Source organism: Phoca vitulina, unplaced genomic scaffold, assembly GCF_004348235.1.
Source record: "Phoca vitulina isolate PV1807 unplaced genomic scaffold, GSC_HSeal_1.0 scaffold1, whole genome shotgun sequence".
NCBI lineage: Eukaryota > Metazoa > Chordata > Mammalia > Carnivora > Phocidae > Phoca > Phoca vitulina.
Window position 1 is genome coordinate 9,688,876 of NW_022589704.1, and position 24,146 is coordinate 9,713,021.

Here is a 24,146-nt window from a genome sequence, read left to right on the forward strand (position 1 = left end):
TTATCATACCTGAAAAATAAACTAATACTTTCTTTAATAATAGCTGTCCAATGAGTGTCAAGTTTCCTTCTCTCAAGTGTCATAAGTGTACTTCTTTATAAACTGGTGTTTGGATCTAGAGGCTTTTTCAGATTCAGGTTTGATTATTTTCTTGGTGGGGAAAGACTAAGCAAAGGTGGTAGTGTGTGCTAATACTAGGAGGCACATAAAGTCTGATCGTCTCTTAAGCCGTCAAAACTGGGTGCCTACATGACAGGGATTATAAAATGATAGCACTTCACATCTAATGACCAGACTTCATTTATTAGAAGTAAAAGAGATAATTTAGTAGAAATATATTAGTATCTCCCTTCTGTTTTGTTAGGAGAATAACTGGTATAGGAAAAACGGATTTCTCCCCATTATTTACCAGTTTGGAAAATAGTTAGTTTTTGCATCCTCCAAAATGCCATTATTGTTCTTTTTAAATATCACTGTCAGGTGGAGACATTTCAGAGATTATTTGATTATTAAATTGTCCTATCATTGGATGATGGCATCTTTTGGGGGTTGGCTTCTGAATCTTTTTGATAATGTCACCAGTAGTTTTTGATAACTTCTTTTCTGATATGTCAGGGTCAAAACCCCCACCCCAGGGATTTTCTCAGAGAACACCCTGAAATTAGGGATTTTCTCAGAGAACACCCTGGTCTCTTTTATATGAAATAGTATTTATAGAGTTCATAGTCCAGGGTCTAGGTCTACTCATTGCTACTGGGGTGTTTTTTTGTTTTTTTTTTTTTAAAGATTTTATTTATTTGAGGGGGGTGAAGAGCATGAGTGTGTGAGCGGGGAGGGGGCAGGGAGCAAGAATCTGAAGCCTACTCCGACCTGAGGCACTGATGCTGGGCTCAAGATCAAAACCTGAGTCAAAACCAAGAGTCCGGAAACATAACCCCATAACTGACTGAGCCACCCAGGTACCCCTGGGGTGATCATTGTTATTTGACACGTGTAATGAACAAACCTAGGAAATAATTGTATTTTATCTTTTAAAATAAAATCATGAGTTTTTGCTTTTAATGCGAATTCAAATTTAGGGCTGCGAGGTTCTTATCTGCCTTTATCTTGTATCTTCTTTCTCCCAAGCCAAAAGTTCCAGTTCCCAATGATAGTAACATAGTCACTTAATTTGCATTCTCCTACAATACAAAATTCCAACTTAACACCAAAGGTAATATTATTGAGAGTTTTAATTTTTCAACAGTCTTTGTTTTTGGTGTTCTTGGGGGCTCATTTTGTGGTCAAGTTTCTGTATTTTAAAGTCATTTGAAATGATTTCTTCTCTTTATTCAGGCCACCAAGTTGGTTTGGTTCATTTACTTGATTTGCTTCTAATTTCTCGAGATTGCTTTTAAATTTTAACTTCGATTTTATCCTTATGGGATGTTTACATGGTTTAGAAAGTCTAATCTACAAATAAGGTATATTTAGGGAAGTCTTACCTTCTTTTGCTATTCCCTTTACCCTGCTTCCTCCTCCCAGACAAATAGCCTTTGTTACTTTCATGGCTTGTCCCTCTGTTATTTACTTAAGAAAACAACAAATTCATATTATCTGCTCCACACATGCTGCCTTTTTAAGATAAGAGTAGTAAACTTTATACACTTTAGGTTGCCTTTAACAGTATTTTGGTGATCACTTCCTATAGCTGCTGGAGAGAGAGAGAGGAGATTCCGTATTCCTTTTGTAGAGCAGTCCTAGTGTTCCCCTGCGGGGATGCAGGGTTTATTTAGCATGCCCCTATTGGACATTCAGGTTATTTCCAGTCTTGGTTGTGTTGCAGTAAAACACAGCTTTCGTATTTTTTCCTGCGTTATCTTTGGTATAAATTGTTGTAAATCAGCTCTTTGGAGCTGTACCGTTTTGCATTTCTTCCAGTCATGTATAACAAACAGAATGGTGCCTTTTTTTTTTCCTTCTTCTTTTTAAAGGTTTATTTATTTATTTATTTGACAGACAGGGAGAGGGAGAGGAAGCACAAGCAGGGGGAGAGGGAAAGGGAGAAGCAGCCTGCCCACCAAGCAGGGACCCCGATGTGGGGCTCGATCCCAGGATCCTGGGATCAGGACCCAAGCCCAAGGCAGATGTTTAACTGTCTGAGCCACCCAGGGGCCCTTTTTACCCGTTTTTGTCTTCTAATTTTTTAGTTCTATACCCCTGTAAGATGTCTGTTAGTGGTTACTATAGAGATTTTAATGCATGTCCTTGGTTTATTATAGCTTACCTTATATTAATACTTTATCACATCCTGATCAGTATAAGAACTGTGTAATAGTTAAACTCTTTTTACCTTCTGCCATCCTTTATACTATTGTTTTAATTTGTTTTACGTATACATGTGTTATAAACACAATAGGACCTAATTATTGTTTTAGATTATCCATATTCCTTTGTCCACATACACATCCTGTTTTCAGTGCTCTTAATTCCTTCCTGCAGTTTCTCTCTTCTAATCAGAGTTGTTTCACTTCTCTTTAGAAGAACTTTTTTTTTTCTCCATGTGGTGAATGAGTGGTGCTAGTAATGACTTTTCTCTGCTTTTGAGAAGTCCTTGATTTGCCTTAATTTTGAGATGCTATTTTCCCCAGCTATAAAATTCTCATTTTAGCACTTTGCATGTCTTCTGTTTAAAAGTCTTACTGGTGCCCTTTCAAGGCAATGTCTTTTTTCCTCTGGCTTCTTATAAGATTTGCTTTTTGGGGGTGCCTGGCTGGCTCAGTGGGCTAAGCGTCCAACTCTTAATTTCGACACGCAGGTCATGATATCAGGGTCATGAGATCGAGGCCTTCATTGGGCTCTGCTTTGCGCTCAGCATGGAGACTCATAGTCTCTGTCAAAAAAAAGATTTGCTTTTTCAAAATATTTTTAATTTACTTATATTAAGCCTAATTAGGTCTTATTTTTCGTTTGCTTAGGTTTCACTGACCATTTGAATCTGTGAGTTTGATACCTTTCATCAGCTTTGGAAAATACTTTGCCATTATCTCATGAAATACTACTTCTCTTTTCTCCTTATTTCTTCAGGTATTCTTCCTTTCCTTCCAGGAGTATCAAGATCATACATCTTCAAACTTTGGGCTTCATCCGCATATTTCTCTGGCTCTATTTTATTTTTTTCTCTTTGTCCAGTTTGAAAGCTTTCTATTGGACAGTTTTCAGATTCACTAATTCTTTTTTTCCGCTGTCATCTTTAATCTCTTCGTAAACCCACCATTTCAGATATTATGTTTTCCAATTCTGGACAGTTACTTGGTTTTGTTTTGTAGATTCCAGTTTTCTGTTGAATTTCTTTACATACTTACCTATTTTGTCCATCTTTGGTTATATTCGCTGTTTATTAATCATTGTTATAAAATAGTCTTATAATTCTAATGGTTGTGGTCTGCTTCTATTCCCCCCTTCCTTCTTCTCCCCCCCCCCCTTTTTTTTTTAAAGATTTATTTATTTTAGAGACAGAAAGAGCATGCAAGCGGGCCAGGGGCAGAGGGAGAGGGAAGGAAATCCTCAAGCAGACTCCACGCTGAGTGTGTAGCCATGCGGGCCTTGATCTCAAGACCCTGAGATTATGACCTGAGCCGAAACCAAGAGACAGATACTTAACTGACTGAGCCACCCAGGCGCCCCTCTCTCTTGATTATTAGTCACATTTTCCTGTTTCTTCATATATCTAGTAGTTGTTTATGTGCTGGACATTTTGTATAAAAGAACTGAGGAGGCTCAATAATGTTATGTACCGTAACATTGTTTCTCCCTTTTCTGTATTGACATATAAAGGGTTAGAAGCTGATCATTTTGTGTTAGTCGGGGCTTTAGCTTGTTTTGACCAGAATTGCAGTTTTTGTGTGACTCCTCTCACCTGTGGCTCATCCCTGTTTGTATGTTGAGATTGAGAACCTTGCAAGTCTTTGTCTACTTAGACTTTATTCATTATGCAGTTTCCAAGATGTCACAGATGTCCTGGGCGTAGAACCGACTAGCTGTGTGTGTTTGAGGCAGGCCTCCTCCCTCTGTAGGGCCTTTGTCTTCTGAGCACCATGAGACTTCATAAGCTTTTTTTCTGTCTTACCAAAACTTCTGATTCAGCTCCAGCCCTCTTCACAGCTCCAGAACTGGGCGGATGTCCGTTGGGACCAATTCAGTCAGAAACATCATCTTCCTGTGACTCCCTGAAGTGCTATGGGTTCTCTCTCCCGTTCGTATCAGCAGTTGGCAAACTCCTGCCCAAGGGCCAAATTCAGCCTCCTGCTCGGTTTTATAGAGCCTGTGAACTAAGCATGATTTTTATATTTTTAAATGGCTGAAAAAAATTTAAAAATAATATTTTGTGAGATGTGAAAATTAAATGAAATTGAAATTGTAGTGTTCATAAATAAAGTTTTATTGGTATACAGCCATGCTTATCTGTTTTTGTAGTGTCTGTTCTGCTTTTGTGCTAGGGTTGAATATTTGCAACAGAGACCCTATGGCTTGCAAAGCCCAAAATAGTTACTATCTGGTTCTTTATAGCAAATGTTTGCCTTCCAACCCTTGATCTGTGATAGTGCTTCTCAAAGTGTGGTCTGTGGCTTGCTTGGGGTTCCTGAGACCCTAACATTGAATCCATTGGTCAAAACTCTAGTAATGATTGGTAAAGTTTTTCCTTTTCTACATTGTTGTTTGAATTTTGTTGATGTTGCAAAAGCTGTGGTGGGTAAAAACTGTTGTTACGTTATTGAAAGAATGAAAGCAGTGGTTCCAAACAGCACTAGCAGTCATTGTATTCTTCAATGCCAAATGCTCCTACTAAAAATAATTCCACTGTGGCTCAGTCGTTAAGCGTCTGCCTTCAGCTCAGGTCATGATCCCAGGGTGCTGGGATCGAGCCCCGCATCGGGCTCCCTGCTCAGCGGGAAGCCTGCTTCCTCTCTCACTCTCCCTGCTTGTGTTCCCTCTCTCACTGTGTCTCTCTCTGTCAAATAAATAAATAAAATCTTAAAAAAAAAAATTCCATTTTTATGTAAGGATGCCCTTGTTAAACAAAGTTATTAATTTTACTGTCTTTACCAGTAAGTGTATGTCTTCTTAATAGTTTTTGTGAAAAAGCTAGGCCCATGTTTTCCGCATTCTTCATCTCAAATAATGTTGACACAGATTGAGAATAGATGCAGAAGTGGTCATACTGCTGTTTTTCTTTAATAAAGCCTGACATTTAAATGATTTGCAACAAAAAAATTATAACGGTGCTCATCACGTGAATTTTTTTGTTTTAGAAAATATGGTGGTTTTCACAAAACTTTGTTTATATTAATATGTAATGAATTAATCGAGTATTTGGTTTTTCTCTCTTAATCCCAGATGCATTTATAAATATAAGTTAGATGTAAGTCACATAGACAAAGGTGCTTTGGGGCTCCTTAGTAATTTTTAAGAGTATAAGTGACTCTAAAACCAAAATTGACTGATCAGAGCATAAATTATGGCTTTTGCTTGTTATTGTCATTTTCAGTTTGGTTTAAGGTTCAGTGGTATCTTTTGATCATGCTAACATGATCTCTGTCCTTTAATTGCCAGCTTCCATGTTTATAAAACATCCTGTGGATGTGTTAGTTTTTCCTATTTTGGGTGGTTGTGCTAGTTGAATACATGAACTATTTCATCATTTAAAAGCAAATCTAGAAGCAACCGAGGATTCTTCTGTTTTCAAGAGTTTACTTTCCCTTCATTTGTTTTGCCTTTCACATTTCAACGCAAAAATGATAGGCCTGCTCTAAGTGGAACTCCTATTTAGCTTGAAAATTTTAAAGACGGCAGCCATCTGAAAACTTGACTTTTTGCAATATATTTTTGAGTTTACTCTTAGTTATGGTAAAGGTAGGTAGGCAGTAATAGTTATATGCAATTCATTAGCCAGTCTTACATAGCAGAGAAAAAATAGATCTTGTATGCAACGATCACCGTGTGTCCCCTTTGAAAGGCTATGCCTTCCAGGAAGATCACTGTAACTTAATTGAAATAAAAACACCTTGGTTTTCATATGAATTCCACATTCATTGACAGTTTCTAAGTATTTGGCATTTCTAAGCTGTTTCACTAATGACATGGAAGCGGACAAATCCCATATGCAGACAGGAATCTGAGAAGGTATAGGAAGAGGAAGGGCTTAAAAGTAGCGTTGGCTGTAATTGGTAAGTGTTAATTGAGTTAATCATGGTTTCAAGTAGGAAGGTGTTCATGAAAATTTGGAACACCTTTGTGGCGTTTATTTTTGAGTATGTTATCCAGCTCACTGACCACAGTCTTTCCCTGTGGGAGTTGAATCTTAGCGTTTTTCAGTTCTTTGGGCATTGGATTTGAGCCTTAAAAGTGGAAGTCATCTGCACAGGGAATGAGAGGAGGTGAAAAGGCCAGTCTTTTGCTGTTTTTAGAAATACTTCATTCTCTTCTGTTAGGTACATTGCTCTGTTTGCCTTTATTTTCTTGCCCTTCCACTGTTACCAGGATTCCATTTATTCTGAGCAGGACTTCAGGAGGATGTGGATTTTCACTGAAGACTGGGCATCACTGTTTAACAGGTTGTTATTCCTGCAGAAAGCTTTTGCTCACTCTGTATGTAAAAGTAATTCTGTCAGAGGTAACAATTCATATTAGTCTTATGGATATTTTTTTATTTTTGCTAGTAAGAGCCAATCAATTGTATCATTTTAAAAGAAAAATTAAAAGACAAAAATCTATAAATACTGTGAGATCACTGTAAGGTAGGATAAATTCAGCCGATTTAATTGTGTCTTCAGTTATCAGCAGCCTGTCTTAACCCTGTAGGTCTGTAGACCCAGCCTTTCACTGGGATGGAAAGATAAGCAGCCAGCTACCAGGTAGAGTCACGGCTTAGACCTACTCATAATTTCCTTAAATGTTTAAAAGTAATGATTTTTTTCCCTCCCTCTGAAGGCTCCAAGGCCCAGCAGCTTCTGCAAGGACTACAAGCAAGTGATGAAAGCCAGCAACTCCAGGCAGTTATTGAAATGTGTCAGTTATTGGTTATGGGAAATGAGGAGACGCTGGGAGGGTTTCCTGTCAAGAGTGTCGTTCCAGCTTTGGTAAGAGAGTTTGCCCCTCGTTTTACCTCAGTTCTATGAATGCAGCCGAAAGGATGATGATTATTTACACGGTTTGAACTAAAAGATAGTAGAGTGTGGCTTTGTGCTTTTACTTCATGCTTCTAGATCTTGTCAGTGATTGCTAATGATGAATTTGTAAATTTTCTAAACTACTTCTAAAACTACTATTTCTTGATACTTAAAATGACCGGTTCTAAACTTTAAGTTGTTTGCCCCATCAGGTGATACCTAAACTTTGATGCTTTCTCTTTTAAACTGGTGATACATGGCCAGTAATAAGCAGCTCACTTGTGGGTGTCTTTGTGGGCCACAGAGGTTTTGTGTTTGGTAATTGGGTGCAACAGCAGCGCCTTCCAAGTGAGAATACCACGTGGATCCGTCCAGCTTAGGTTTTATGTTAAGTAAAAATAAAAAGAAACAAAACCTTTTAGTGATTTTTCAACACAGTCGTGACTTGATGTTTAGAATTTATTAACATCTTAATTGCTTAAGCTTTTTAATGGGAAAACAACGGGAACAGAAATTGCCACTACTAAATGTAGGCCCCTGAGCACAGTGAGTCTTAAATAGCACTTGGTAGTTGTCTTAGTTCAAGATTAAAGAGATTGGCTATAATTGAAAATTAAAATTTAAGTCTGAGTGAAATACTAACAAAAGACTAACATAAACACCATGAATATACTCAGAGCATATGAGTATGTTGGAAGTTAAAACCAAGTATCATGTTAAGTCTTTGTTTACATAGCAAATAAAGTTGACAAATATAGTTGATTTATCAGATTGTCTCAGTTGATCTCATTATCACATTGTGGAGACGGTTGAATGAAGGTCCTTGAAACACAAGGTGACATAGTCTTTATTTTGTTTGTTCTTGTTGGATAACTCAGCTCTGGCAAGGGATGAGAAGGATGGACCACTTTCTTCACTTTCTGCCATGCAGACCTGGATAGTGAGAACTGGCATTTAACTATTACCAGTTCCACTCTAATGAGGGCTGGCATGTTGATTTCTGAATGTTTAATGAAAGCAGTATTTGTTTTTGTGTTTTTATATTTTGCCTATATCAATATTCATGCTCCCCCTCCCCATTTCCCCAGGAGCTGGTTTTGTTTCCTGAATTAAACTATTTTGTTTTGTTGATGTTATTGTTTATTAAAAAATAATAAAGGGGGGTGCCTGGGTGGCTCAGTCATTAAGCGTCTGCCTTCAGCTCAGGTCATGATCCCAGGGCCCTGGGATTGAGCCCCACATCGGGCTCCCTGCTCAGCGGGAAGCCTGCTTCTCCAACTCTCCCACTTCCCTTGCTTGTGTTCCCTCTCTCGCTGTGTCTCTCTCTGCCAAATAAATAAATAAATAAAATCTTTAAAAAAAAAAAAAGAACTAGGTTTATACTATATAAAATGCGGTTTTTATTAGTTGAATAAAGATGCTGTTAAATCTAAGCACAAATGTTGACACATAATCTAATTTACTTAATTTGCTGGATGTTTATTAGATTTAAGTGCTTAATAGACCTTCTGTAAGTCAGCTCCTGCTATTAATACTGACTGTTGTTAATGAATTGGCCAGATTTATCTTCTATCAAAATTGAATATTGTGAATGTATATCCATCCGTCACCATTCACTTGTGTGACCATAGTAATTTTTGTTGAAAAGGAATCAATTAAAGCAGTTCTTCCCAAACATGGTCTTATAATGTTCATACCATCTTCAGAATTGGAGAACTTGTTACTTTTCCTGTTAACGTGACAACCCCTTTCAATCTACAGTGGGTGTTCAAATGACTGGTTGTAGGTGATTTGAATTCCATTGAACCCCAAAATGGGGAGTGTGTGTGTGTTCTAACAAAAAAAGTGATCAGGACCTTGAGTATGTAGATATACTTTAACCAGCATAATTCAGAGCTGAGAAGGCACTCCTATTTTTTTTTTTTTAAGATTTTATTTATTTATTTGACAGAGAGAGACACAGCAAGAGAGGGAACACAAGCAGGGGGAGTGGGAGAGGGAGAAGCAGGCTCCCGTCTGAGCAAGGAGCCCGATGCATGGCTCGATCCCAGGACCTGGGATCATGATCTGAGCCGAAGGCAGACACTTAACGACTGAGCCACCCAGGCACCCCGAGAAGGCACTCCTATTAAGTGAATATTGTATTAGAATATCTGATGTTCGTTGTTAAATACATTTATTTGAAGGGTACTTTATAGCTTAAATTCAGTGCATTTAAAATTTTCCATTGAACTAGAAGACAGTGAATGATTGCTTCCCCAAATAGGAAATTTCTTTGGTAGCTTTGACTGCTTCAGGAGGATGGAGTACATATATATCCCTAGCAGTTTTGAATTTCTGCCTTTGAAAAACATGGCTGAAATCTGCTTAAGGTCTTGTCCACAAGAGAAACTAAAATAAATCCAATATTTAGACTCACTCATGCATTTGCACAATAATATTAATTTGGGTTTTAATTAGTGCATAATTAGTTTCTGATGTGATCAATAATGTGTTTGAAGTTTACAGCTGTGTTAAATGGTGTTTAGCTCAACTTGTAGAGAAGCTTATACAACAGGGGTTGAAGCAGTGGTCTTGAGTCTGTCCGGACAGTTGTTAACAAATGCCAGGGCATTGCTGGTCTGTTTCTTTAGGTATGAAGTATTTATTGATGTCTGTTAAACGGGCATCTGAGAGAGGGCTATAGGCACCAGAACAGTTGGTTGTAAGCAACAGGAAGGCTTTGTTTCTGACCTGGATCATGAGAGGTGATGATTATCTAGTAAAGTTCCCAAGACAGAGCATCATGCCATCCTTAATATAATCGTTTCTTTTGTATGTGTGCGAGGTTTTAACTTGATACTATTTTTGTAAGAATAGGTCTTGACTAATACTTTCCATTTCAGTTGACACAGAGGAAGAAACAGTTCCTCTAGGACTTCTCTAAGGGTAGAGATAGCTTCTAATAGTTATTTTTTTTTTTTTTAACAGATAACATTACTTCAGATGGAGCATAATTTCGATATTGTAAGTATGTGGCGTATTTTTTTTTTTAAACACCCCGGATTTAAATTTTGAGTTCTTACTGAGTAAAAGTGCTGCCTTGTTTTCTAGATGAACCATGCTTGTCGAGCCTTAACATACATGATGGAAGCACTTCCTCGATCATCTGCTGTTGTAGTAGATGCAATTCCCGTCTTTTTAGAAAAGGTAATCCTGCTTTTGCTCAGCTTGTTCGAAAGCAGGCCTAGGGGAATCAAGTTGAAGACTCTGGACTTCTGAATTCTAAAGTAGTACATCGAATTGTAAGGTCACCTTAAAAGACTTTTTATTCATTATCTAGTCAAAGTATATTTTTTAGCCAAGATTCCAGAAAAATACCTTGTGTTTAGCAGACCAGTAGTTTAAAGTTGATGCTAATAAAGCATTTATAGAATCATTTCAGTTTTATGATTTTTAATGATGGCATTTACCACATGAATATAAAATCTTTCAGAGAAGAACTTAAAGCACTTGATTAAAATAATCTCATTATTTCTAGAAAATATCCCAGTGAAGTTGATAGCTATTTATACCCTCATTTTACAGCTGAGAAGGCTGAGACAAAGTGCCTTGTTCAAGGTCATAAAGTGAGTCAGTGGAGAAAGGAAATTTTTTCGTATGGTCTGTGGTAGGTTGTGTTTTTGGTCTGTTTTAAGGGCCTTTTTCTTTTTAATGTATAATAAAATTGGCCTTATCCGATAACCTTGGAGTATGGTGTAAGTGTAAAACTTGAATTTTTAAAATTTGTTATATAAAACAACCCATTTATTATAAATAGAAGGATTGAAAGTTACCTAATTGGATTTAGTTTATATAAAATCTATTTTTCTGTCTTAAAACAGAACAAAGTAGTTGGAAGGAAACTATATTGACTGTTACAGCTTAAGCTCCTAAATCACTGCTTCCTATGGTGGGTTTCATGTTAGAGGCAGTGTGTAGATTGATGGAAATTAGAGAAAATACTGTGTTTATTCGTGTAGAAGGTAAGCGCCCGGAAAGGCACTTGAATGATGGCCTTAAGTTACCTATTTCTCTGTCCTCAGCTGCAGGTTATTCAGTGTATCGATGTGGCGGAGCAGGCCCTGACTGCCTTGGAGATGTTGTCCCGAAGACACAGTAAAGCCATTCTGCAGGCGGTAAGTGCTGCTACTGCAGGACTCGGTTTCACTTCAGGTTGGATTTTAGATCCACATTTGTGCTAGCCCCGCACCTGCGGTATCTGTAAGGTACACGTGCTGTTTCCAAAGTGACGGCGCTAGACTTTTTAATACCTTTTTTTTTTTTAATTGCTGTTAGAGGGTATTTCTTCACTTTAACAGTTTTCTATATTTTAGGGTGGTTTGGCAGACTGCTTGCTGTATCTAGAATTCTTCAGCATAAATGCCCAAAGAAATGCACTAGCAATTGCAGCCAATTGCTGCCAGAGTATCACGCCAGATGAATTTCATTTTGTGGCAGATTCCCTCCCATTGCTTACCCAAAGGCTAACCCATCAGGTAAAACATGAGCCTATTTTATGTGCCATAAAACATTTTTACTATGTTTTTTTAAATGCCAGTTTCATCTAGGGTTTTAAATCTTCCAACTGGATATATAAATTGGAAATATTCTGATTCATGTTTTGGTTTGGTTTTTTTTTTCCCGTGTTCCAGTCATGTACCATACTAGGTTATTTTATACAGTTTGATGGATTTATCCAACTGACAGCATGTCATATGTTTGATATCTTCATGTATTTTGACGTTAAGGGATGAGTTTGTTATTTCAGCAAACATTGAGTGTTTACTATGTGATATGATCAGAGTTTCCTTTTGGGGTGATCATCTCTCCTCTAAGGTATTGGGTTCTGCAAGAAAGACTAGGAGGATGTGGGCTAAGATCAGAGGCGAGATGACACTGCAGACTGACTGTCTGAAGTTGGAGAAGATCAGGAGCAGTTATTTAGGAGATGGAATTGGCACACCAGGTGATGGAGGACGAGAAGCAGGGCTTACAGAATCTGGCATGGAGGACAATGAGTTAAGCTTAAGCCTCATTGTAGAGAAATTGAATTTTCTTTTAATATAAATTAATGTCTTAAAATGTTATTGCTAAAAATTTTTAGAAATCGGACTCTTGAAGATTTTATTTTGAGAGAGAGAGAGTGCACAAGCGAGTGGGGGGAGGGATAGAGGCAGAGGGAGAGAGAGAGAATCTCAGGTGGACTCCAAGCTGAGCACGGAGCCCGGTGCAGGGCTCCATCTCATGACCCTGAGATTGTGACCAGAGCTGAAATCAAGAGTTGGGTGCTTAACCATCTGAGCCACCCAGGCATCCCTAGAAATTGGACTCCCCTCCCAAGTCACCTTTGCAAAGTGTGTTTAAAATCTTCTTCGGAAAATTTGGTACAGAGAATACGTTATATAGAGATTTACGTAAGAGAGCTATAAAAAAGATTGAATCACTCTGAAATGTTTTGCTTCTAAGATGATCAAGATACAAGTTGTGCCATTCATTGTTTGCTTATTTAAAAAAAATTTTTTTTTAATATTTATTTGATAGAGACAAAGTGAGAGAAGGAACACAAGCAGGGGGAGTGGGAGAGGGAGAAGCAGGCTTCCCGCTGAGCAGGGAGCCCAATGCGAGGCTGGATCCCAGATCCCCAGGATCATGACCCGAGCCGAAGGCAGATGCTTAACTGATTGAGCCACCCAGGCGCCCGTTTGCTTATTTAATTTTAAAAACTTAGTGGACTGAGGGGTGCCTGGGTGGCTCAGTCGGTTAAGTGTCTGCCTTTTGGCTTGGGTCATGATCTCAGGGTCCTGTGTTGGGCTCCCTGCTCAGTGGAGTCTGCTTCTGCCTCTCCCTCTGCTCTTCCCTCCTCTTGTGTGCACGTGCACTCTTTCAAATAAAAAAACTTGGTAGGCTGAGATAACCTGTGCTTATCGGGGTTAGAAATACATTCTCTGTTTTGCACGTCTACTGTGATTTCAGTACCTTATTTTGGAAAAAAACATGAGAATCAGCAAAGTTAAATTGTTGGGCATGTTGTTATTTGTAGCACCCTTTCTAGACTTAAGTACTGATAGTGAAGGTATAGGGCTTTTATGATACCAGAATTATTCTCAATTTTGTATAAGCCAGTCTGGTTTTTATATCAGAAACCCATTTATCAATTAGGAAAAAAAGAACACTATGAAAAGACTTATTAAGCTGTTAAATTGTTCTTTCCATTTTTATAAGGATATTTCATATGTTTTCTCAACGAGGCCACTGTAATAGTATTTCTCCATTGTTTTCATAGTGAATTTAGCAAATTGGCACCTAGTTTCTCACATCATCAGTAAACCTCTGGTTCACACACATATATACTGAACTGTTTCCAACTTTTTAGTGTATGCATGTTTTAAAAATGGGAATGCTTTTTTAGAATGATGTTTATTTTAATTTGTGGTTAAGTATTGAAATTACAGAAGCATAAAAGTTGTTTCTTTTCTGTATATTTACTCTTATTTATTGGGGTCTTAACAGAGGAGAGAAGTTCTCTCAGTATGATTTTGTTTGCTTTGAAATCATGATGGTTACTGATTGTACCTTGCTTAGGCTCATTGGATATTTTCAAGGCTCACATGTAACTGAGCCGGCCTTGAGCAGTTTGGGGTTAGGAAGAAAATTAGGTAGTGATGTAAGACAGTGATATATTTTATATTAATAAACTTTATTCCTTCTATAAAAAATAGGACAAAAAGTCAGTCGAAAGCACTTGCCTTTGTTTTGCACGTCTAGTGGACAACTTCCAACATGAGGAGGTAAACATTTAATCTTTGGTGGTATTTTCATGAAATTGTTAAATTGTTGAATCACGATATAACAGTATCTTTTCTCTTCTGTTTGTGAAGAATTTACTCCAGCAGGTTGCCTCTAAAGATCTGCTTACAAATGTTCAACAGCTATTGGTAGTGACTCCACCCATTTTAAGTTCTGGGATGTTCATTATGGTGGTTCGCATGTTTTCTCTGATGTGTTCCAACTGTCCAACTTTAGCTGTCCAACTTATGAAGCAAAGTAAGTGCTACTTGTTATCCTACTTCGGGCAAGAGAAGTGGGTTTTTCAGAAGTGTTTATTAATAAATAAAATCAACATAGGCAAGTAGAGGAGCTTGCTAATAGCATAGACGGTGGAGAGTAAGGAAGAAAACTGTTGATGTATAATAAATTTGTGTGGGGACAGCATGGTAGTGCTTTCTGTGTACAATTCATAACGTCTCTAGTATATTAAAATTTTATCCTTGGTGGTTCTAGGGCTAAAAATGCAAGATCATTGCCTTCTCTCCAATAGCAGTTATGTAGTGATGCTTCATTAGGAGAATTCTGAGTTCTGTGTTACCAGTAGCGGCCTGCCTTCTGCTTCTCGGTAGTCCGTTCTGCCCGTTCTAGAATTTTTCCAGCAGTTTATCTGATTTCACAGTGCTTTTCATCCCTCAGAAGTTTGAAACTTATTTGCGCAGATGAATTTCTCTCATCTTTGCTGCCTTTGTATTTCCTAAGCCCTTCTCAACCTTCCCATCCATGCAGTTTTACGGCACTGCTGTACTGCTGTTGCAGTTCTCTCATAAACCGTAGATTTTGCAGGGTAATGTCAGAAGACAGTGGGCTTCATAAAACACCTGTATGTTAGGATTATTGCAGCTAGAGTGTTGATCACATTTATATGGGAATGCATATAGGAACGCATGGGTAATTTTGTATTTTTAATTCTTTCTCTGGGGATATCACCGTGGGGGCGTTAGTGATGGTATTCAGTGACAAAAAAGCCTCTGGTATCACTGTCTCAGAATAAAATATTTCATATAATGTTACATTCTTTATATTTAGTCACGTTTCTTGTGAATTAGAACATTGGCCCAACATTTTGCAGGAAAGTAGTGTTGTTGAGATGTTTTATTGAAAAGATACCTCTTAAAGCACTGAATCACTCCTAAACTTGGTATTCCAGAGAAAATTGCACAGCTTATGTCATGAACAAAGTAAGAAGTTGGGGAGAGGTTTAACTTTGTGTCTTGAGTAGTCGCAGTGCATGTTGCTTATTAAAATCCCTAGGAGCCCTGGGGCGCCTGGGTGGCTCAGTCGTTAAGCGTCTGCCTTTGGCTCGGGTCGTGATCTCGGGGTCCTGGGATCGAGCCCCACATCGGGCTCCCTGCTCGGCGGGAAGCCTGCTTCTCCCTCTCCCACTCCCCCTGCTTGTGTTCCCTCTCTCGCTGTGCCTCTCTCTGTCAAATAAATAAAATCTTAAAAAAAAAAATAAATAAATAAAATAAAATAAAATAAAATCCCTGGGAGCCCTTTGAATTTTGCCATGCCGACCATCTCCCGAAGGTTGAGTACAGATTTTTTCTTGTTACCGCCTGGCACAGCATTTCTCTAAAAGAGTCTGGGAAATTGTTCACTGACTTTTGTTTTGCTTTATTATTTTGGATTTTTTTCCTTTTTTTCCTTATGATGACTATTTTCACCTTTGCTTACTCCATGAAGTTTGCCATACATTTGTCACTTGGAGGCCACTAGACTTAGATTTTCTTTGTTCAGCAGTAACACAAAGGAAACATGTTGTCACCCTCTGATCTCTTTAAAAAAAAAAAAAAACTTAAAAGAATCCTTATAATGTAACATTGCCATGTATTCACGTTTCTTAAGAAAGTTGGCAAAACTGTACTTTTTCAAGAAATTTAAAATATTTTTAATTACTGTCAGTGAAATTTATGTGGGGCAGTAAATTAACTATCCACACTTTTGCCCAAATCAGTAGTTAATACTTTCCTCGATAACAGAACTTAATGATTATTATCAAAACACTTCAACAAAATGTTTATATTTTGCAAATGTATAGTATTTGCAGGAACCCAGCCACAACAAAGACCCAGCCCCATCTGTACTTTTAGTTATTTGAATGACTAAACCTGTGGATAATGGGAACTTCCTCATGTCACAGTGTTCTTGCATCAGGCTGGTTTTCATACAAATTCCTCTATAAACTGATGTCTTCTGGCATTAGAAACTTAGGGTAGAGAATATGTTAATGACCTTTGTATTAAGTTGGCATGCTTGTGTTTAAGGTAATTACTTCCTGACCACAGTATGGTAATTTTCAGATGCTTGTAATTTCTACATTTTATTGTGTTGACCACCCATTTTCAGTATATTTAAATTAAAGACAAATATATTTGAATCGGGGATTAAAATGTATGTTGACTTAAATCTCAGGAAACAAACTGACGGTTACTGGAGTGGTGGGGGGTGGGAGGGATGGGGTGGCTGGGTGATAGACATCGGGGAGGGTATGTACTATGGTGAACGCTGTGAATTGTGTAAGACTGTTGAATCACAGACCTGTACCTCTGAAACAAATAATACATTATATGTTAAAAAAAAAATAGTAGGAAGTAAAAATGAAGGGGGTGGAAATCGGAGGGAAAGATGAACCATGAGAGACTATGGGCTCTGAGAAACAAACTGAGGGTTCTAGAGGGGAGGGGGGTGGGGGGATGGGTTAGCCTGGTGATGGGTATTAAAGAGGGCACGTTCTGCATGGAGCACTGGGTGTTATACGCAAACAATGAATCATGGATCACTACATCAAAAACTAATGATGTAATGTATGGTGATTAACATAACATAATAAAATTTTTTTAAAAATGCAAAAAAAAAGTATGTTGACTGCACTTTTGAACAAAGCACTGTGTTTTTCAAACACAAATAAAACCAAAAACAAAATAAAAAAATTCCTGAATACTGTGGCATGGATTTTTGTTTAAATGTCCAACTAGGACTCAGACTGAAGCCTAAAGAAATTCTTAAAATTTTCATAAATTTCTTTTTAGGTTTTCATTAGAGCTCATTTGGCTTTTTAATTCCTATAGTATATTGCTTTATAAGAAAATAAATTTTTTTTACTTTTTATTCATGTATAGTTGATTGTAAGAAAATACTTGTGATTGTTTTTCCCCCCATAGGAATGATTGTCTTTTAAATTAGGTACTATAACTAGTTTCATGGGCTTGTGGTTTCTGTTATTGGTTCTACAGACATTGCAGAGACACTTCACTTTCTCCTGTGCGGTGCCGCTAATGGAAGCTGTCAAGAACAGATTGATCTTGTTCCACGAAGTCCTCAAGAACTATATGAACTGACATCTCTGATTTGGTAAAGATTGGGCTAATAATAACAACAGTGGCTTATTCGCGGGTATTTTACTTTCGAGCTCTTTCATTTACTAATAGTTCAGGAAGCTACTTAATGAAATAATTGCACCTTTGTTTTCAGCGAACTTATGCCATGTTTACCAAAAGAAGGCATTTTTGCAGTTGATACCATGCTGAAGAAGGGAAATGCGCAGAACACAGATGGCGCGATATGGCAGTGGCGTGACGACCGAGGCCTTTGGCATCCCTATAACAGGATTGACAGCCGGATCATTGAGGTAGTAGTTTCATCGTACCGTTTAAATATGTCTATTTTGGCGGAGAGTGGGTGTAGGGATGGAGTGGGGAGGTGGATATGTGTACTTAAATGTGCTCAATTTTGAATTAACTCAAGATTCTCTCATTTTGTCTCCTGAGAACAAGGTCCTCATTTCTGTTCAGGTCAGAAAACATGATGTTCTAGTCCTGCTTCTGCTGCTAACTACCCGATTGACTTGGAGCAAGTAATTTAAGTTCTTTGTTCCATAGTTTCCTCATTTCTAAAAGGAAACATTGGAGGAGTCAGGCTATATGTTTTCAAAGTCCCTTCTGTTTCCTACCCAGAAGATGCCTCCCATAAGCAAAGACTTACATACAAATAGCTGTTTCTCAGCACACTTTTAAGAACAAAAACATGGGAACAATTTTAGTATCGAAGTCTAGGTGAAATGGTTAAGTAAGTTTTGATACCAGCTAGCCTCATATGTAGTCCAGATGTTAATGGGATAAATTTTAATGACATAAAGTGGGATATGAAAAACGAACACAATATTCAGAATTATATGACTCTTTGGGGCACTCAGCAAAATAAGAGAAAGAGCAATAGTAAAAAGGAAGGAGATGCACCAAAATATTTAGTGTTTTTCTGTGAAGGTTTTATGTGTGGTTGTATTGTTTTTGTTAACTTCCATATTAAGTATGCCTTGAAATATTTCAAGTCAGGAAAATTGCCTTGTATTAGGAAGTGCAGGTCACTGCATTATTTGGAATACCATGCATCATTTACTGATATTTTCAATATAGGAGATAGCTTTAAGTCTTACTATATTTTCCAATCTGTGATATTTGAATTTTTTTTAGAGCATCACACTTGAAGAGACATTCTTCTTTAAAGATGTCTTCTACCACTTAGTTTTTAAAAATGAATATTTGAAAAACAACTTTGAAACCATTGACTTACATTATAAAATCAGAAGTTCTTATAAAAGTATCCACGTTCCGAGCCAGCTTTTAAGAGGAAGTGAGGTGTGATGGGTCTAATGTGTGTTGTTCACCTTAGTGTGTAAGCAGGCCATGGTTTCTAACATTAAGCTGCCTTCTTTTTAGCATTGTCTTATTAATTGCATTTTCCCTGTTAGCTTACTCTCTAACACTTAAGGAGTCCTGTCTTTCATTTAATGTAGGAATTCCACAGACTGGACTGTTATATTCTAGCACATCTTTTGGCTATCTTATCTCAAGCAAATAGTGTTAATCAAAGTGTGTCATTTTATTTATGGACTGTGCATGCATGCACACCCTAGGGGTTACTCTCTTAGGTCCGGGTGTGTCATTTAAATGGAAAGTCCTTTTACCTAAGGATAATTTTGTAGGATCATTTTGATTAAACAAGATTTTGTGGGCTGCTAAAAATCCATGATGTAAATACTACTTTAACCTAAGAATTAGATACTATGATTTTATAGATAACAATTTATTTTTTCTATCAGCAATGTCTTAAAAGCCTTTTTAATACAAATGGTGTCTTCCTCATGTCAGTGATTCTACATAACTGGATCTTTCATCAGGAATTTATCTGTATTTATGTCTCCGGGGACTTTGTAGGGCCTGTCGTGTATAATTGTGTTTAATTAAAAATGATTTATTGAATGAATGGGTTTTGTCATGTCCACACTATTAAATTTTCCATACTCTTTTACTTCACCATGTGAAACCTGATGAAATAAATATGTAAGTTAGCATTTATGGAGGGTCCCACTGTGTCTTAAGTTAATAAATTTCTCCATGTTTATATTCAAGGTTTCTCTCTCTTTGCTCTCAGGCAGCCCATCAGGTCGGTGAGGATGAGATAAGCTTGTCCACTCTGGGACGAGTTTATACTATTGATTTTAATTCTATGCAGCAAATCAATGAGGACACGGGAACAGCACGTGCCATTCAGAGAAAACCTAACCCCTTAGCCAATACTAACACTAGTAAGTACTTTTTGAGTTAATAGTAGTACTGTATTGTCATGTGAGTAATATTTGTGATAAAAAGTAATTATTTCATTGAGTGTCTTCATGAAGCTTAAGAGACCATTGCATAGTAGTAATTAATTTGTTGTTGTTGTTTCTATCACGTTTTAATTGATGAATGAGCCAGCATTGCTGAAATGGTACCCTCCGCATTATTTGCCTGTTATGTGATTTGCAGTGTCCCGGACTCCAGCCAGAATTGGCCCGTGCAGTTTTTTATCTGATCCTATTATTCCTCTTACACCTTTAGGTCCACCCACATCTATCAGCCGAGTTCTTTGCGACCTTTTATGTTATATATTCCCATGAAAATTCTCTTTTTCACTAATGAAGAATAGATTTTTTTTTTTTTTTGGTTCAGGTTTCTGACATTTGTCTCTGTCCTTGGGGATTCAGTCTGTTGCTTTGGCACCTCTAGTGTAGAGTGCAGGGGTCAGCAAACTTCTTCTGAGAAGGGCCAGATAGTAAATATTTTAAGCTTTATGGATTGTATAGTGCCCGTACTCCACACTGCTATTGTAGCTCCAAAACAGCCATATAAAAAATAAAAAGAATTGTATGTGGTCATGTTCCAGGCGCTGGCCCAGATTGGGCCTTTCAACTGTACTTTGCTAACCCCTGGTCTAGAGCTTACTTCCTCATCAGTTTCCTTTTCCCTCTACCTTATTCCCTTGAAGAAAAGCAACAGATCATCTTATTTTTCCATAGCTTCTAGTCACATACCCACTGTCCATTTCTTGAGCTCTGTTTATTTCTTACCAGTCGTTTAGCTGGCTAACACTGAAGTATCCTTGGTATTTTGTTGAACATATATTATTAAAGTAAAAGGTACAGTGTGCTGATACCTTGTTCTTTCTAGCCGGCTCAGTTTTGTCTTACTGGTGCCTTTGGTATCTTTATAGACCCCAGTTGATCACATTAGATAAGTTAATTTGTCATATAACCAGATTTTTTTCATAACATTTCAAATAATTACAGCAACTTGAATGCTTTGTTGTTTACTTTTATTTGTGAAGTCTGTAAGTTTAGGATTGTACTTTTTTTTTTTTTTTTTAATAACAGGTGGATATTCAGAGTTAAAGAAGGATGATGCTCGAGCACAGCTTATGAAAGAGGATCCGGAACTGGCTAAGTCTTTTATTAAGACATTATTTGGTGTTCTTTATGAAGTGTATAGTTCCTCAGCAGGACCTGCGGTCAGACATAAGTGCCTTAGAGCAATTCTTAGGATAATTTATTTTGCGGATGCTGAACTTCTGAAGGATGTCCTGAAAAATCATGCTGTTTCAAGGTGTGTTCATGAAAATAGTGAAAACATTTTAGAAATTCAAGTCTCTGCAAGTAATCTCAGCAATCTTTAAAGTAATAATACAGGAAAAGTGCATAAAACAGTTTATTTGTAATGTCTCGAGGCCTTTGTTGTCTCTTTATAGTCATACACACCTTTGAGAAAGACAAATGCAAAAGTTAAGCATTTAAGAAAATTTTCGGTTGTTTTCACAATTAAAATATTTTGCTCTCAAAATTAAAGTAGTATGGCCAAAAATAATTCTCAAATTCAGACAGATGTTTTATATACGAATGCTTTCTTTTTTTAGTCACATTGCTTCCATGCTGTCAAGCCAAGACCTGAAGATAGTAGTTGGAGCACTTCAGATGGCAGAAATCTTAATGCAGAAGTTACCTGATATTTTTAGTGTTTACTTCAGAAGAGAAGGTAATGTCATTCACGATAATTAATTAATGGTTAATCTTTTAGTCTACATAGTATTTCAGTAGCCATATAGCTTTAATTTAGAACAAAAATTAAACTTTTATATAAGGAATTTTCATGCTTATAACTCACGTACATATAGAGTATGTCTTTCGTAAAATCTGTTAATATGGGTTGTGTGAGATTAACCGTCAGGTGATAAAAACTTAGTTGCATTTCAGTTATCTGAGTGTTTATGGGCCAGAAGCAAGCATTGACATTCCTTTTCATATAGATAATGTGCACCTGCCCATAAAGATGTCTTGAAAAAGTCAGAGTTCACTTTCTTTCCCAGTGAATCCCATTAGTAGATCAGAACACTTGTAAAAGGAATTATTACTTACTTCATTGGGTTTAGTCCCCTAATTTGAGGAATTTAAACATGGAAATCAGTCTAGGAGACACAGTACTTTTCCATTCTCTTTTTGAAGATCACAAAGATGAAACTGTATTGCTCATTCAGGTGTTTTATCCTTTTCAAACATGCCAAGATATTAAAGGAGTTCTTTCTCATCAACAAATCTCTTTATGGCTCTTTTGGTCTTTGAGGATACTTTGGTCTTGTGTGAGGGCACAGGAAATAATGGTATTTTATCCTCAAGTAATCCTTAGCTTCATCTTCCATCTTATCAACAATCCTAGTTCTTTCTGTATATGATCTGTTTCCCCTTCTTTCATCGCCTTATGCTGGATCTGCCTCTCTTCACATCTCGAGAGTGCTGTAGTCATGCTAGTGTAAGAGTATTAAATCAAATGGGAAGAGGTTTTCACTATTTCTTACTAGTTCTATTTAAATAACAGGTTTTTTTTAACCCCAACACTACATATTTGTATGAAATAGAAGGCAAACTTTATAACTATGGTTAACAAATGGGGTGCATTTATGAATAGATAGATACTTCTGTGATCACATAAGTATTTGGTATGTGTTCTTTTTAGCCTTGGATTATTTTGTAATTTGCATTCTCTGTTTTGGTTTTGATGTTCTGTTTTAGTTGTTTGCCTTTAGTTCTGCCTTTCTGATCTATTTCACCTTTCTGATTTGGAAGTGTATCAGAATGTCTTTTTCGCAAAGTGATTTTTCTTTTTACATTTATAGTATCACTATGCCATCAGATTGAATTTTCCAGCCCCCAAAATTTATATAGTATATACAGTATGAAGTTTATGGAGGAGTTTTGATTAGTTCTACTACTTTGCATCCGGCTAGGTATACTGTTCTTTCATGTTCCAGTTAAATGTCATTTATTCCTGAGGACCTTGCCTTCCTTCTAGAATCTGTTAGGTCCTAATTGCTGTGTGCTCTATCAGAACTTATTTTCTCTGTAAGGAGCAGTTTACTCTTTTGTTTGTAATTTCTTATAATTTTTTTTTTCTCCCCAGTAACTGCCCTGAGTCCATTTTTCTCATCCATGGCCATATTATTAGTACCTAACACACAGTCTGGCATGTGATTCTGCAGATAATATTTGTGGAATGTCAGTGCCTCAAGTTTGAGTTCATTCAAACATCTTGTGGGTTTTTTTGTGTGTTTTTGTGTTTGTTAGTTTGTTTTAAGAATTCTGATGGAAAGCTCTGGACTGTTTCCCAGAAAACAGTGTGAATGTGTGAACATGGATTCATACATTTGGACACAGACCTCGGCATACAACTACCCCACACGCCCCACCAGCACCCCCCACCATGTACATTCTCCTGTAATTCTAGCCCAGATATGAACCCCTGCCTTGTAAGCTACTATTTAGCTCTCCTTATACACCTCCACGGATGTGAAAAATCACCATCCTTGGATTGCTGGTGTTCTCTTTTGGCAGTGGTGTTACTGTGATCTTACTCACTGTAGCATTTGAAGTTAGCTAATAACTGGCGAGTCTTTCTCTCCTGGCTATCAAGCCACAGGTGCGCTATTGCGTTTTTGTAGTTCATTGTTTTTATAATGGTATTTCGAATTTCCAGTAGAACTTTACGTGTGACCCTGTTAAATTTCCTGTTGTCAGGTTTTGAATATCCGAAGACATTCAATATAAACCTCTTTCTTTAATGTTGAGTTTGCCTCCTACCTTTCAGAATGGAGTCAAGTCGAAAACCCTGGCACCTAAGTCATCATGCTCCATCCCGCCCCTCCCCTCTCCTCCCCTCCCAAACCCCATTTGCCAGATACTTTTAATTCATTCCCTGTAAATCAGTGTTAGTGTTTAGAGATTCTGTAATCCTGGGGAGGTGGTCTTGGTTAAAACTGACTCTTAAATCTGTTACTATATAGGTGTAATGCATCAAGTAAAACACTTAGCAGAATCAGAGTCTTTGTTGACAAGTCCACCAAAGGCATGTACGAATGGGTCGGGATCCTTGGGGTCCACGACGTCAGTCAGCAGCGGAACAGCCACGGCCGCCACTAATGCTGCGGCTGACTTGGGGTCCCCCAGCTTGCAGCACAGCAGAGATGATTCTTTAGATCTGAGCCCTCAAGGGTAAGTCAGAGTTTTGTGCTGATTTTCATGCTCTTTGCCTTTACCTGTGTCCTGGTACCTGAGATTCACACAGGGAATAAAATGTAAAGTGGTCAAATATTAAGAGAGGACCCTTTGTTTTTTTCCCCATCTCTGTTTTGTTCGATGTTTAATGGGAATGGGAAGAGACTGACATTTATTGGAAAGCCACTGGATTGAGCCGTGTTTAGGAACCACAAGAGACACGAAGTATTTCCAGTGTCCTCTCAGGGAACTGAGGCTCAGTGAACTTTCTGAGTGAACTAATTGAGAAGTTAATG

General features: G+C 37.5%; 1 protein-coding gene across 16 annotated transcripts in view; it reads left to right on the top strand.

Annotated features, from left to right (window-relative positions):
* Nucleotides 1–24,146, top strand: part of TRIP12 (thyroid hormone receptor interactor 12) — a 140,950-nt gene that overhangs the window by 83,269 nt on the left and 33,535 nt on the right. For 8 of the 16 annotated variants that reach the window (XM_032400385.1, XM_032400356.1, XM_032400351.1 and 5 more), the window contains 13 exons: nt 6,970–7,118; nt 10,119–10,154; nt 10,242–10,337; nt 11,213–11,305; nt 11,504–11,665; nt 13,889–13,957; nt 14,048–14,213; nt 17,231–17,348; nt 17,469–17,628; nt 19,428–19,581; nt 20,686–20,914; nt 21,222–21,340; nt 23,640–23,847. In XM_032400385.1, coding sequence (XP_032256276.1) covers nt 6,970–7,118; nt 10,119–10,154; nt 10,242–10,337; nt 11,213–11,305; nt 11,504–11,665; nt 13,889–13,957; nt 14,048–14,213; nt 17,231–17,348; nt 17,469–17,628; nt 19,428–19,581; nt 20,686–20,914; nt 21,222–21,340; nt 23,640–23,847 — 1,759 coding nt within the window. The remainder of the gene's footprint in view (nt 1–6,969; nt 7,119–10,118; nt 10,155–10,241; nt 10,338–11,212; nt 11,306–11,503; nt 11,666–13,888; nt 13,958–14,047; nt 14,214–17,230; nt 17,349–17,468; nt 17,629–19,427; nt 19,582–20,685; nt 20,915–21,221; nt 21,341–23,639; nt 23,848–24,146) is intronic. The other 8 variants (XM_032400392.1, XM_032400422.1, XM_032400453.1 and 5 more) reach the window with 3 other exon arrangements.